Below are 13,483 nucleotides of genomic sequence, written 5' to 3' on the forward strand. Positions count from 1 at the left end.
AATAGAAGTAGCTGGAATCATCAGAAAATATAATAGTTCTTTCCTTCTTAATGGTAGCAGAACCTGGCTAGCTGCTCATCAAAACTGTTCCCTGTTCTTGCTGTGAACCAACTAAACTACATTTCCTCAACGCCTTCAATCTAGATGGGGCCATTCACTAGTTCTGGCCTTTAGAATGTGAGTGCTATGGCGACAAGAACCTAAAATATGAGTCAGTGGCTTAGTGCTTGGGTTTTGGGTGGCAAGGAAACTGATAGTAGAGGCTGGAGAGGTGACAACCCATGTTTTATAGCGACAAAACATTTGCTAAACTGTCACCTATAACAGTTTATAAGGCAGACCACATGGCTACCGAGTGTGGGGTACTAAGGAAATGGTAGGAGAGAACAGGCAGTTTTTAGGTGCTAGCTACTACTGGCTACTTTTGACAAGATATTATGAGAAAAAGATGAGCTCAAGATAGAATGGGCTGTTTTTTTAAGAAGAAATCAAAGGAAACAGAGTCTAGAAACTCAGGGCCTCTTAGGTTCACTCTCTGTGTCTGAACTCAAACAATAAGATTCAGCACTGAAAAATGCTATGAAAAAGCAAGACATCATGGGACTTCGTGGTTGAAAAGAGTGACTCAGTCCCTTGGCAAATATCACATTATAAGTGTCATCTTCAAACACAAGGTTATTGTTCCTAATAATATCCAGACAGCTGCAATTAAATTGAGAGAGAAAAAACAAAAGAACAAGGAAGCAAAGACATAAAGCAGATTTAAAACCTTTGTGTAGCAAAGAGTGTTTAGTGTAGTTGCTGGCACATGGGACTAACTGGAACCAAATAGATCAGAAGCCTAATAAACTTTCTGAAGTAACTAATTACAAAGAAACCACAACCCTACTATAAAAAAAAAAAAAAAAAAGACTAGAGACTTGTTTGGGAGCCTTAAAACCACCTGTAGGCAGAAAGTGGATGGAGAAACCAGTGCATCCTCCAAGATGGGCATAGCTTCCTCCCCTGAAACCCCCTTCAGTTGAAGCCAATGGTGATGAAATACAAGACAAATCCTTCAAGAATTGGAACCAGGAGCTATACGGAACCATATATATATATATATATATACCTACATACATACATACATACATACACACACACACACACCCTGTATATATATATATATATATATATATATATATATATATATATATATATATGGTAGTTTCTCCTTAAGAGCAGAACAATGGCGTAATTAAGGAAAATTCCCATCTTCAAGGTAGGGGGTCTTTACAAGGTCTTTCACTGGATTTCAAAGTTGCATTACTGATGGCTGTATTTTCTTCATACTTTTCCTTTCTGAATGAGAAGGGTGTGGGTAATGAAGTATGTAACTTGTCTCTTTAATTCACTGATTAGTAGACAATGAGGAGCTATATTCAAACCTGATAAAGAGAACTGTGCTTCACCTGGAAATCCTGGCCTTTCAGATGGACAGAGTCCTGAATGGGACTTGAGCTGTTTGCTTTGAGGAGGGGCTGAGTAGGTCTTTGTATTCATTAAGAGTAGAATGGATATTTGGCTATTAAAAGAGGAGATTCTTGTGGAGACTAGCTAGATGCCTACCAAATGCATTTAACTTTTCTTTCTGGGCACACAAGCAAACCATATTTCCCAGCCCTCTTGGACTCTGTTAGCTAGATGTGCTGGTTCTTACCGATAGAATGTGGACTGAAGTGATGTAACATTTCTGTGTTGAGGCAGTTAAAAGGAATTATGCTAAACCATCTTTTTTCTCTCCTTAGCAACTGTTTAGATGAGGCCATGAGAACCTTGAAACTGTGTGTTGATGACAGAAGCAGCCTGGGTCCCTAAATGACCATGTGGACCAGAGTCCCGCCTCAACTCCACTGAGACACATGGAATTATGATGCGAGCAAGAAATACATTTTTGATGATGTTAAACTACTAAAATTTCAAGGATATTTTTGTTACAGCAGCTAGAATTACTTATCCTAATTTACTAAAAAGTTTTTTGATATGTGTACTAAAGTTTATACTACTGACATTTCTATAATTATTGTTATGCCTTTAATGTAAGTACACTTGGCTCTCAGCTTTTAAAACACAATGTGAAAATCCTTATTTAGAACTCACATTATTAAAATGGTGCTACCTACGCCAACAAAGACACAGGATGTATGAAAAATCTCTTCAGTAACACTAGCACAGCCCCAAACAGCAATGGTAGGTAAGCATAACTGCGCTTTAAAAATACTAACTAGCACTGCAGACCAGTGGAAGAATACTAGGCTTAGTATTCAAGTCGACGGGGTTTAGTGTAAGCTACGCTGCATCATTTTCTCTCAATTAGCACAAAGGGAGGAACAAGGCCAAGAAATCACTGCAAGTGGATTTACAGGATGAGGATGGGGTTCAAGGGAGGCTCAAAAAGTTGTCTGTTGATAACACAAATGAACAAATGAATACATGCATGGATGACAGGCTTTTCACAGAAATATTTCATGGAGATCAAAGACCTGACAATCCAAGTGCATTCCTGGGTTATGGCCACATGATCTTGAACAATTTACTTAACCTCTTTAAGCTCAGTTTCTTATCTATGAAATGGGGATAATAATGGAAGAGACCTCATAGAGTTGCTTTAAGATTAAATAAAATCTAGTATGTAAAGAACTCTGCACAGTACCTGGCCCACGGTAAGCATGTGATTAAAATACTAGCTGTCGTCATCATCACCATCGTCGTCATTACTGGCTCCTGTGAGAGCTCCACCACTAAGTTGGTTTACCTCAGTTTCATCGATAAAGATGCCTGACCTACTTATTCTGAGGATCTCATGAGATAACGGGTGTGACACTCTAAGTGCTTCACGAATGCAAAGTGCAGCCTTACGACGAGGCTACTGTGATATGCTTCTCTGTGTTGGTGAATGACAGCCATGTCCCACAAGCTGTCATTAAAATGTACCAGAGCTGGAACATTTTCATGAAGCCCATTTTTCTTGTGATCCAAGAACTCACCCTGAAAGACAACAGCTGGTCTGTGACTAAGTGTAAAACTAACTGGCTTATAAAGAAGTGAATGGATGACTCAGCACAGAATAAAATTAATGTTCCCTCTCAGCATTCAAATCAACTGTCCCTGAGCTATTTAGAGCTGAAGGGATTTTATTTTTCAGTGGAAAGCTTTAAGACTACCTACCTAGTGGCAGCAACTTTTTAGTAGCATTTATTTTTAAATTTTACCATGAGAAGAATTTTGATAAACTAATTGAGTAAAACTAATGTGAAAAAAAAAAACAGGAGTGACTCACAGGTAGACACATACCAGCTACACGTTAATCATTCATTAGGAATGGTTTTGTAGAACAAATGATTCTAAAAGTTCCCAGTGACAAAACAATAAACAAACAAACAACCTGTTCAATCCATTCCAAAAAAGTCATACCTGAGAGGTTGTAAATCGAAACCACTGACCCCAAAGGAATCTATTCTGATGGGCTTCATCAGCTCCTCTACTGTGGGCAGATCTGAGAGGGGAGAAAAGTTAAAACAGCAACCAAAAATCTTATGTAAATTGCTTAACTTAGTGTCTAATACCACCAAAATCACATTTTCTCTGATTGACGTAGTTAACAGAACAGCACATACAATAATCCCAGTTTCCCCCTATAAGAAAATCTTCTTTGATATTCATATTTGAAATATATATTTACATATTTTATCTCTCTCTCTCTCTCTCTCTCTATATATATATATATATACGTACACACATCAAATATATGTGTATGGGTGTATCCACAAATACACACACACATACACACGTTAATTATATATTTAGTTGATCCCAAAATACTGTTCTCTATTTTAAAAGTAACTTTAGTATATGTTCATGGAAAAGTGTAAAAAATGTGAAAATACGCAACTGATTTCTTAATTCGGTCAAGGCATATTAGAGGAGGAACTGAAGTTTCATCCTATGTTCAGCTCTAACTTTATAGCTAAACCAGTGATTCCCAGATTTAAACAAACGCTTTAAATTCAGATACTGAGAAACAATCACTACAGCAAACTGCATTTAAATTATACCACACCGGAAACTGTCCAGAGAGGGTCTCAAACAAAGAAGCTTTTACCAGATTCTGTGGTAGAGATGTTTTTAGAGGACCCTTCATTTTCTTGAGGATGATCTTTTGCTGAGTTCTTGGTATTTTCCACTGCATTACTCTCAGGTCTTTGTTCATCTGCATCTCCCAAAGAATGGGCAATATGACAATAAGCCTGATGTAGTGCTTCAATGTCACTACTGCTCTGTCCATAAGAAACACCTGTTGAATTAAATGTAGTCTCTAGTATATTCACACAAATACCTAAGAAATATGGAACACTAACATTGTCCCTTAATCTATTAGGAATGGTGTACAAGCCTATAGGACAATACTGACGTGATCAAAATAGAGTGAAATACAAACCTGGGTCATGCGTGGCCACAGCCTACCAGCATGAATCACAGCAGGCTCAGGAACTCTTGTAGCGGGCTGAGATGTGTCCTGACGTGCTAACTGTAAAATATGACTCTACTAGTTATCGTCTCTTCCTACTACCCTTAATCGACCTCTCTGCATTGGATAAAACTATTCCTAAATTTCTCAAATTGACACAATTTTTCAAGGATTCTGTCTCTCTTCTCTCTCTCTCTGCCTCATGGGGCCACCAAGCGTCTTGTACTCTGCATTTCTTCAACTGAAATTCAATCCTCTAGCTTTGCAAACCAATATGTTCCTACAGCCTGCTAAAGCTGCTATAATAGAAAGTGATTTCCTAGTAGCCAAACCCAGCCTTTAATTTTCTTCAACTTTTAAAAATTTTCTTCACCCTGTGAGACGTGTGACCCTGCCATTTTCCTGGGGACTGTTTCCTCTGCATAGCACCTTCTTGTTCTTCCCACTGCTCTGATGGCTGCTTTTCCATCTTTTATGGTAAATGACTCATCTCAGGGCTCCTCCATCTCTTTTTAAAACCTCTCTTTTTTTCTGGGGGGTGCGGTGGTAGTGGAGTGGATAACTTCATCAAGACCCTTCACTTAATAACTGCCCATGTGCACGTGACTCCCAAATCTATGTCTTTTGTCTTTATCTCTTTTTTGAACATTAAACTTCCTGACAAGGAGACTGTTCTATAAGCAAATCATATCTAATACATCCTCGAGTGAATTAATCATATTCCCCAACAAAATCTGTTCTGCTACTAGTACCTGCTATTTTGGCTGTGGTATGATCAGTCACCCAGTCATCCAAAATAGGAGACGTGACGTCACTGTTCACTCTTCCTTCCCTATTAACCTCCTCCTCTTCCCACCAACTGATGAATACACTCTAGAGGAAATAATTCAAAGGATCTAATGACAACAATGATCTAAGACTTTTATGAGTATTTTCTTACTAATTTTGTACTCTTCACTACTAACAGTGGAATTTTCAAAATTAGAGAAAAGAAAAAAGTGCTATAGAAGAGTGGAAAAAACAAAAAGAGAGAAATATGGTGACCAGTCTCCTTTTCTCTTGATACCCATGAACTAATCAATTAATGCCTAAAAATATTTACAAGAGCATATACAGCCTCCTCTTCCTCTATATGATGTGTAAGTTGCATAGTATAAAATTCTGAGGAACTATTTTCAACTCTAAACATAAGAGGGAGCCAAGTGCCACACATGATTGTGTAAGAATGCCTCACAGTGGGATATCTTTCTATCTACTGCTTCAGGTCACCACTGTTATTTGGAGCATGCCCAATAAAGGAATAGATTTGATTAAATACATTAAAAACAAAAAAGTGGAGGATACCATGAGATCAGAATCACTGACAGTTTTAGCGGCAGGGATATTCAGTAGGACTTGAGGAAAAAGACCTTGCCTGCTAAGCTAAGCCTAATGGTCCCCAACCCCCGGGCCATGCCATGCATGGCCTGTTAGGAACCGGGCCACACAGCAGGAGGTGAGCGGCAGGCGGGTGAGTGAAGTTTCATCTGTATTTACAGCCGCTCCCCATCGCTGGCATTACCACCTGAGCTCCACCTCCTGTCAGATCAGCGGCGACATTAGCTGTCCACTACCGGACAGCAACCAAAATGAGATTACAGAGTAGGCTGGACGTAAGCAACACACTTTGGGTGTCACTGTCTACCATCACCCCCAGATGGGACCATCTAGTTGCAGGAAAACAAGGTCAGGGCTCCCACTGATTCTGCATTATGATGAGTTGTATAATTATTTCATTATATACTATAATGTAATAATAATAGAAATAAAGTGCACAACAAATGTAATGTGTTTGAATCATCCCGAAACCATACTCCCCCGCCCCCCGCCTATGGAAAAACTATCTTCCATGAAACCGGTCCCTGGTTCCAAAAAGGTCGGGGACCACTGCCCTAAACCACCTGTCAGATTCAGAGTAGCATGACTGAGGGAGAGAATGAATTTTTATGAAGAAAGGGAAAAGGCACAAGGTGTTTTGTCTCCTCTACAGAAATACCAGGATGCTTAATTATCTTCAGAGTATGTATAAAAGAAATGATCCCAGTGGCAAATCGCACAGCAGCACTGAATGCTCATACCAAATTTAACACGTGTGAGGTGTCAGAAAGAAGAGGCTCTGGCTTAAAGCAACAGCTGAGCAAACATGCAGAAAAGCAACGACCTAAAAGTTAGAAATCAGAAATGGAAGATCGAGTGGTATTATGGGCTGCTCAGAAAACAGAGCAAGGGAAAGGCACTTTTCTCCTAATTTGAGTCATTAACCCAACTGATGTTAAAAATAATTCCAGGGTCATATATGTTAACTTTTTTCATGCATTTTATAGAGAAAAGGGCTGACTTCTCTGCATGTATTTTATATATCACCACAAGTCAAAAATGCCCAATTTTTTTCCACTTTAGGAGGTTGAAAAGGGTCAAATCCTACTGGGCAGAGGCAAGGGTCCCGTTGTGGAGCCACACTGTCCTCCTGTGACTGCTCTGGTCATGCAGCCACAGCACAAAATGGTACCTGCCCTTGAGACAAATGAAAACAAGCAAAAGGCTAGATCTGGCCCTCATTTTACAGTTACCAACCATTTTAAGACAATAAAGCACAAGTTTCATGAATAGTATTATCAAAAAAGAGATAATCTTTGACAACATATTACCTAAACGGAGACTGCTTAATACTGGAAGACACCTGGTAAACAAAAAACAAGCCACTGATCTTTTCAGTTTTTAAACCAAGTTCAGGTGCTGATTTGAAAATTTTCAAGTGTATTTTTTGAAATGCTAGGTAAATTCAATACCTCACAGCCAAAAGGTATTTATACTCTATGCCTTCAGGTTCTTTATTATAATTTGTACTCTTAACAGAGTGTTGATATAAATAATAATGATGAGAACCACACAGTTGCCACTGCTTGTTGAATCTTAACAATATACTAGGCACTATATATTAACTCAGTTGATCATCACAAGAGCTCATTTTAAAGAAGAGGAAACAGGCTTAGAGGCATTAATTGTCCAGTGTCATGCAGCTGGTAACTGGAAAGGCTGGGAATATGAATCCAAGGCCACAAGACAATAAGATTATACTTACACTCTTCTAGTAATTGACTTACCAAATTATTTCAGAGTCAAGAACACTTAAGAAATAAGACCAAGAAAATTTAGCTTTATATAACTGACCTGGATCATCTTAATAGAATTTTTGCTTCCAGCAATACATTTTTTATTTCTGAGTTTTTCTTATAACCTACAGCAGCGGTTTTCATACTGAGTTTTACAAAACAGTTTTCAGAGAAAATCACGGGTTCCACAGACATTTGACTGAAATTTCATTTTAAAACACAAAAACTGTAATAAAAAATAATCTGCACACTCAAATGTGCCATTTATGTAACTGTAAAGAGCATCAGAGTGATAACTCTTGCCTCTGGCTTTGTTTTCATGTGTATCTTAGAATAAAGCTTCTCTGGCCATCCTGTACATAAAAGAACCCTCTACTATGCATCACTGATTAGAAAAGCTGTAGCTCTACACTGGTTTTTTAAAAGAATCCATATCTGCTTACTGAAAGAAGTGCAAGTGGATTGACCATCACAGCACATATGTGACAAGTACTTAAATAAAAACAGCAGTAAGAATGAGGAACATGTGCTCAGCACATGCTTTCAGCATGGTGGAATATTCACTTGGGTAGTAACAAGTAAATGAGTAACATGTCTTGATGGAAAAATTCTGTTCTAATTTTTTTTACGTTTTAAAATGGAAGTGGATGAAACAAGATAGTGGTGACTCTTGGAACGGCACTGACTAGAAATAAAAGATCTGAGTGGACTTTGTGGTTTTGATCATGTTTGGTTTTCTCATCTGGTTGCTGGTTACATGGATGTGTTCAGTATTTGAAAACTCATCAAGCTATGATGATAGGTGAATTATTATACAAGTATATTATACTTCCATAGAAAAGTAGAAAAAAATAAGAAATAAAATAAAAATAAAATGCAAGCAGATGTTCAGAGTTGGTTAGTGATTTATCATTTCTATTGTTCTTTTTTTCCAAGTGTCTGGGTTGGTTTAGTTGACCATACTGGTCAACTGAGACTTGCAAAAAAGCAAGTTGAAAAGTTCCCATTTGCACTTGTTTATCTGGTAAACCAAGAAAACGTTCATATTATACAACAAAAACAAAATATACAAACATATTGGAAGTCTGATGATATAAGAATGTAACAAATATCTAGAACTTTTAATTTTAAGGATTTCAAAGGACCATTACTACTCTCACTAACTTTATAAGTAAATGTCACATATGTAAACATTTATATTTATACTGATAAAATACATTTTTTATCTATATAGAGGTACTACCTAAGATTCCATTTAGAGGTAAGAGTTCCACTGCTTTAAAAAAGTTTGAAAAGGCACTATCTTAAAGGTCTTTTAGGATGTGATCTAGCTTTTGCCTACACAGAGGGAACTATGGAAACGCACAAGACTGAAGTCTCAATTCTCTGATGCATGGCAAATTTAATGGAACACTCGGGGGGGGTGGGGTACAGAAAATGAGTCAATATTCATCTACAATACTATACTTTGTAACAACAGCATTCATTCATTTATTAACAAGTATATATCTTAAAACACACTTTACTCAGCCTGCTAGCATTATGTGTCACAATTAGCAAGTTCAGATTATTTAAGTTGTTAAATATAGTAGCAAATATGATACTGAAAATTTTATTGTTGACACAGTCCACCAAAACTGAATCAAGAATAAATAGATAATTTGATCAGACCAATCACTAGAACTGAAATAAAATTTGTAATAAAAAAACTCCCAGGCTTCCCTGGTGGCACAGTGGTTGAGAGTCCACCTGCTGATGCAGGGGACATGGGTTTGTGCCCCGGTCCGGGAAGATCCCACATGCCACGGAGCGGCTGGGCCCATGAGACATGGCCACTGAGCCTGCGCGTCTGGAGCCTGTGCTCCACAACAGGAGAGGCCACAACAGTGAGGGGCCCATGTACTGCAAAAAAAAAAAACAAACAAAAAGCCAAACCAAAACAAAAAAAACTCCCTGCAAACAAAAGTCCAGGACTGGATGCCTTCACTAGGGAATTCTACCAAACATACAAAAAAGAACTTATACTGATCCTTCTCAAGGTCTTCTAAAAGACTGAAGAGGAGGAAACACTCCCATAGTCATTCTATGATGCCACCATCACTGATTCCAAAACCAGACAAAGACACTACCAAAAAGGAAAATTAGAGGCCAGTATCTTTGATGAATATAGATGCGAAAATCCTCAACAAAATATTAGCAAACCGAATCCAACAATACATAAAAAGAATCAGACACCATGATCAAGTTGGATTCACCCCAGGGTCACAAGGATGGTTCAACATATGCAAATCAAGCAATGTGATACACCACATCAACAAAAGAAAAGACAAATGATATGATCATCTCAACTGCTGCAGAAAAAGCATTTGATAAAACTCAACATCCATTCAGGAAAAAACTCTCACCAAAGTGGGTACAGAGGCAACATATCTCAACATAATAAAAGCTATTTTTGACAAACCCACAGCCAACATAATACTCAACAGTGAAAAGCTGAAAGCCTTCCCACTGAAATCTGAACACGATAAGGATGCTCACTCTCACCTCTTCTATTCAACATAGTTTTGGAAGTCCTAGCCACATCAATCAGACAAGAAAAAGAAACAAAAGGGATCCAAATTGGAAGGAAAGAGGTAAAACTGTCATTACAGGCAGATGACATGATACTCTATATAGAAAACCCTAAAGACTCCACACCAAAACTATTAGAATTAATAAATGAATTCAGCAAGGTAGCAGGATACAAGATTAGTATACAGAAATCTGTTGCATTTCTTTACACTAACAATGAAATATCAGAAAGAGAAAATGAAAAAACAATCTGTTTTAAAAATGTATTAAAAAAATACCTAGGAATAAATCTTACCAAGGAAGTGAAAGACTTATATGCTCAGAACTATAAAACATTGATGAAGGAAATTAAAGATGATTCAAAGAAATGGAAAGCTATCTCATGTTCTTGGACTGGAAGAAATAATATTGTTAAAATGGCCATACTAGTAACTGAAAGCAATTTACACATTTAATGTGATCCCTATCAAATTACCCATGACATTTTCACAGAACTAGAACAAATAATCCTAAAATTTATATGGAAACACAACAGGCTCAGAGTTGCCAAAGCAAATCTGATGGAAAAAAACAAAATTGAAGGCATACCTTCCAGACTTCAGACAATACTACAAAACCACAGTAATCAAAACAACATGGTATTGGCATAAAAACAGACATATGGATCAGCGGAACAGAACAGAGAGCCCAGAAATAAATCCGCACACCTATGTTCAATTAATCTTCAATAAAGGAGGCAAGAATATACAATGGAGAAAAACACAGTCTCTTCAGCAAGTGGTATTGGGAAAGCTGGACAGCCTCATGTAAATCAATGAAGTTAGAACACACCCTCACACCATAAACAAAAATAAACTCAAAATGGCTTAAAGACTTATAAGACATGACACCTTAAAACTCCTAGAAGAGAACATAGGCAAAACGTTCTCTGATATAAATCACAGCAATGTTTTCTTAGGTCAGGCTTTCAAGGCAAAAGAAATAAAAGCAAAAATAAGCAAATGGGACCAAATCAAACTTATAAGCTTTTGTACACAAAGGAAACCATAAACAAAACTAAAAGCAACCCATGGAATGGGAGAAAATATCTGCAAATGATGCAACTGACAAGGGCTTAATTTCCAAAATATACAAACAGTTCATACAGCCTAATATCAAAAAAACAAACAACGCAATCAAAAATGGGCAGAAGACCTAAACAGACATTTCTCCAAAGAAGCCACACAGATGGCCAAAAGGCACATGAAAAGATAGGGATATTGCTAATTAGAGAAAGGCAAGTCAAAACTAAAATGAGGCCATCATCAAAAAGCCTACAAATAATAAGTGCTGGAGAGGGTGTGGAGAAAAGGGAACCCTCCTACACTGTTGGTGGGAATGTAAGCTGGTCCAGCCACTATGGAGAACAGCAGAGAGGTTGCTTAAAAAACTAAAAATAGAGTTACCATATGATCCAGCAATCCCATTCCTGGGCATATATCTGGAAAAGATGAAAACTCTAACTCAAAAAGACACATGCACCCCAATGTTCATAGCAGCACTACTTACAATAGTCAAAGCATGGAAGCAACCTAACTGTCCATCAACAGATGAATGGATAAAGAAGGTATACACACACACACACACACACACAATGGAATACTACTCAGCCAAAAAAAGAATAAAATAACATCATTTGCAGCAGTATAGATGAAATTAGAGATTATTATACTAAGTGAATTAAGTCACAAAGAGAAGACAAATACCGTATGATACCACTTATATGGAGAATCTAAAAAACTGATACAAATGAACTTATTAGCAAAACAGAAACAGACTTACAGACATAGAAAACAAACTTTTGGTTACCAAATGGGAAAGGGGGGAGAGGGATAAATTAGGAGTTTGGGATTAACAGATACACACTACTGTATGTAAAATAGACAAACAACAAGGACCTTCTGTATAGCACAGGGAACTATATTCAGATCTTGTAATAACCTATAATGGAAATGAATCTGAAAAAGTTATATATACACATACGTGTGTATGTCTATACACACACACATAATTTAATCACTGCTGTATTCAGTGAATATAGCAGTGACACAATACAACACTGTAAATCAACTATACTTCAATAAAAAATGTAAAATTTTATTGATATAACTATGACATATATTATATCACATACATTTCCCTAGAAATGAAGTCAATTAGTCATAGAATATTACATATTTAGAGAACAGCTACTTTGTCCCTCTTACCTGTTCCTGTCATTTCATTATCAGTCATATCTGGCAGTGCTTCTGGATTAGTTGTTGCTCTCTCCTGGTCATCAAGGTTGACCTCTGCAACAGAGTCTAATGAATCAAGCAGCACTACTGGAATAACATAAAAGAAAAAAATATTAGGAATATAGAGGAGCTTGTATGGTTCCATAAACAAAATATTTAAATTGTATGCAATCTGTATAAAAACAAAGATAAATGTTTACATATAAAGAATACATAATCATAGATCTAAAAGAAGCATTTTATTCTTATATACAACAGAGTAGGCTTACGTCAACACATATCTACGCTTATATACAAGTCTAATTTACGTTTATATGTAAAAGGCAAAAGGCCTGCAAAAAATAACAAAAAATTTTTTCTTCCTCCAATTTTATTGACGTATAATCGCCAATTAAAAACTGTATATATTTGAGATCTATGACTTGTTGATTTGATAAACATACACATTGTGAAATAATCACCAAAATCAAGATAATTAACATATCCATTTACCCTTTTTTGTGTATGTGGTGAGAACACCTAATATCTCCCCTCTCAGCAAGTTTCAAGTAGTATACAACACTAACTATAGTCTAACTAACATTGTTGTGCATTATTTATCTCGCATAACTGAAACTTTGTACCCCTTAACCAACATCTTCCTATATCCCCCAACCCCAGCCTCTGGTAACCAACATTCTACTCTGTTTCTAGGAGACTGACATTTTTAGATTCCACATATGTGAGAATATGCAGTATGTCTTTCTTCATGTGGCTTATTTCACTTCATGTAAATGTCCTCCACATTCATCCATGTTGTTGCAAATGGCAGGATTTCTTCTTTTTTTAAAGTGAAATATTATGCATGTAAATACATATACATATTACATATACATGTGTAATATTATATATACTACATCTTCTTTATTCATTTGTCTGTTGATGGACATTTAGGTTGTATCCATACCTTGGCTACTGTGAATAATGCTACTGTGAAT

General features: G+C 36.9%; 1 protein-coding gene across 4 annotated transcripts in view; it reads right to left on the bottom strand.

Annotated features, from left to right (window-relative positions):
* CEP162 (centrosomal protein 162) overlaps positions 1 to 13,483 on the bottom strand; it is a 92,636-nt gene that overhangs the window by 52,797 nt on the left and 26,356 nt on the right. For 3 of the 4 annotated variants that reach the window (XM_022552072.3, XM_022552045.3, XM_089921799.1), the window contains 3 exons: positions 12,477 to 12,593; positions 4,142 to 4,333; positions 3,454 to 3,535 (listed from right to left, as the gene is read on the bottom strand). In XM_022552072.3, the coding sequence (XP_022407780.1) occupies positions 3,454 to 3,535; positions 4,142 to 4,333; positions 12,477 to 12,593 (391 nt within the window). The remainder of the gene's footprint in view (positions 1 to 3,453; positions 3,536 to 4,141; positions 4,334 to 12,476; positions 12,594 to 13,483) is intronic. The other variant, XM_022552063.3, reaches the window with a different exon arrangement.

This window comes from Delphinapterus leucas, chromosome 12 (genome assembly GCF_059928025.1).
Source record: "Delphinapterus leucas isolate spDelLeu-1000000601 "Yukka" chromosome 12, BTC_Dleu_Yukka2, whole genome shotgun sequence".
NCBI lineage: Eukaryota > Metazoa > Chordata > Mammalia > Artiodactyla > Monodontidae > Delphinapterus > Delphinapterus leucas.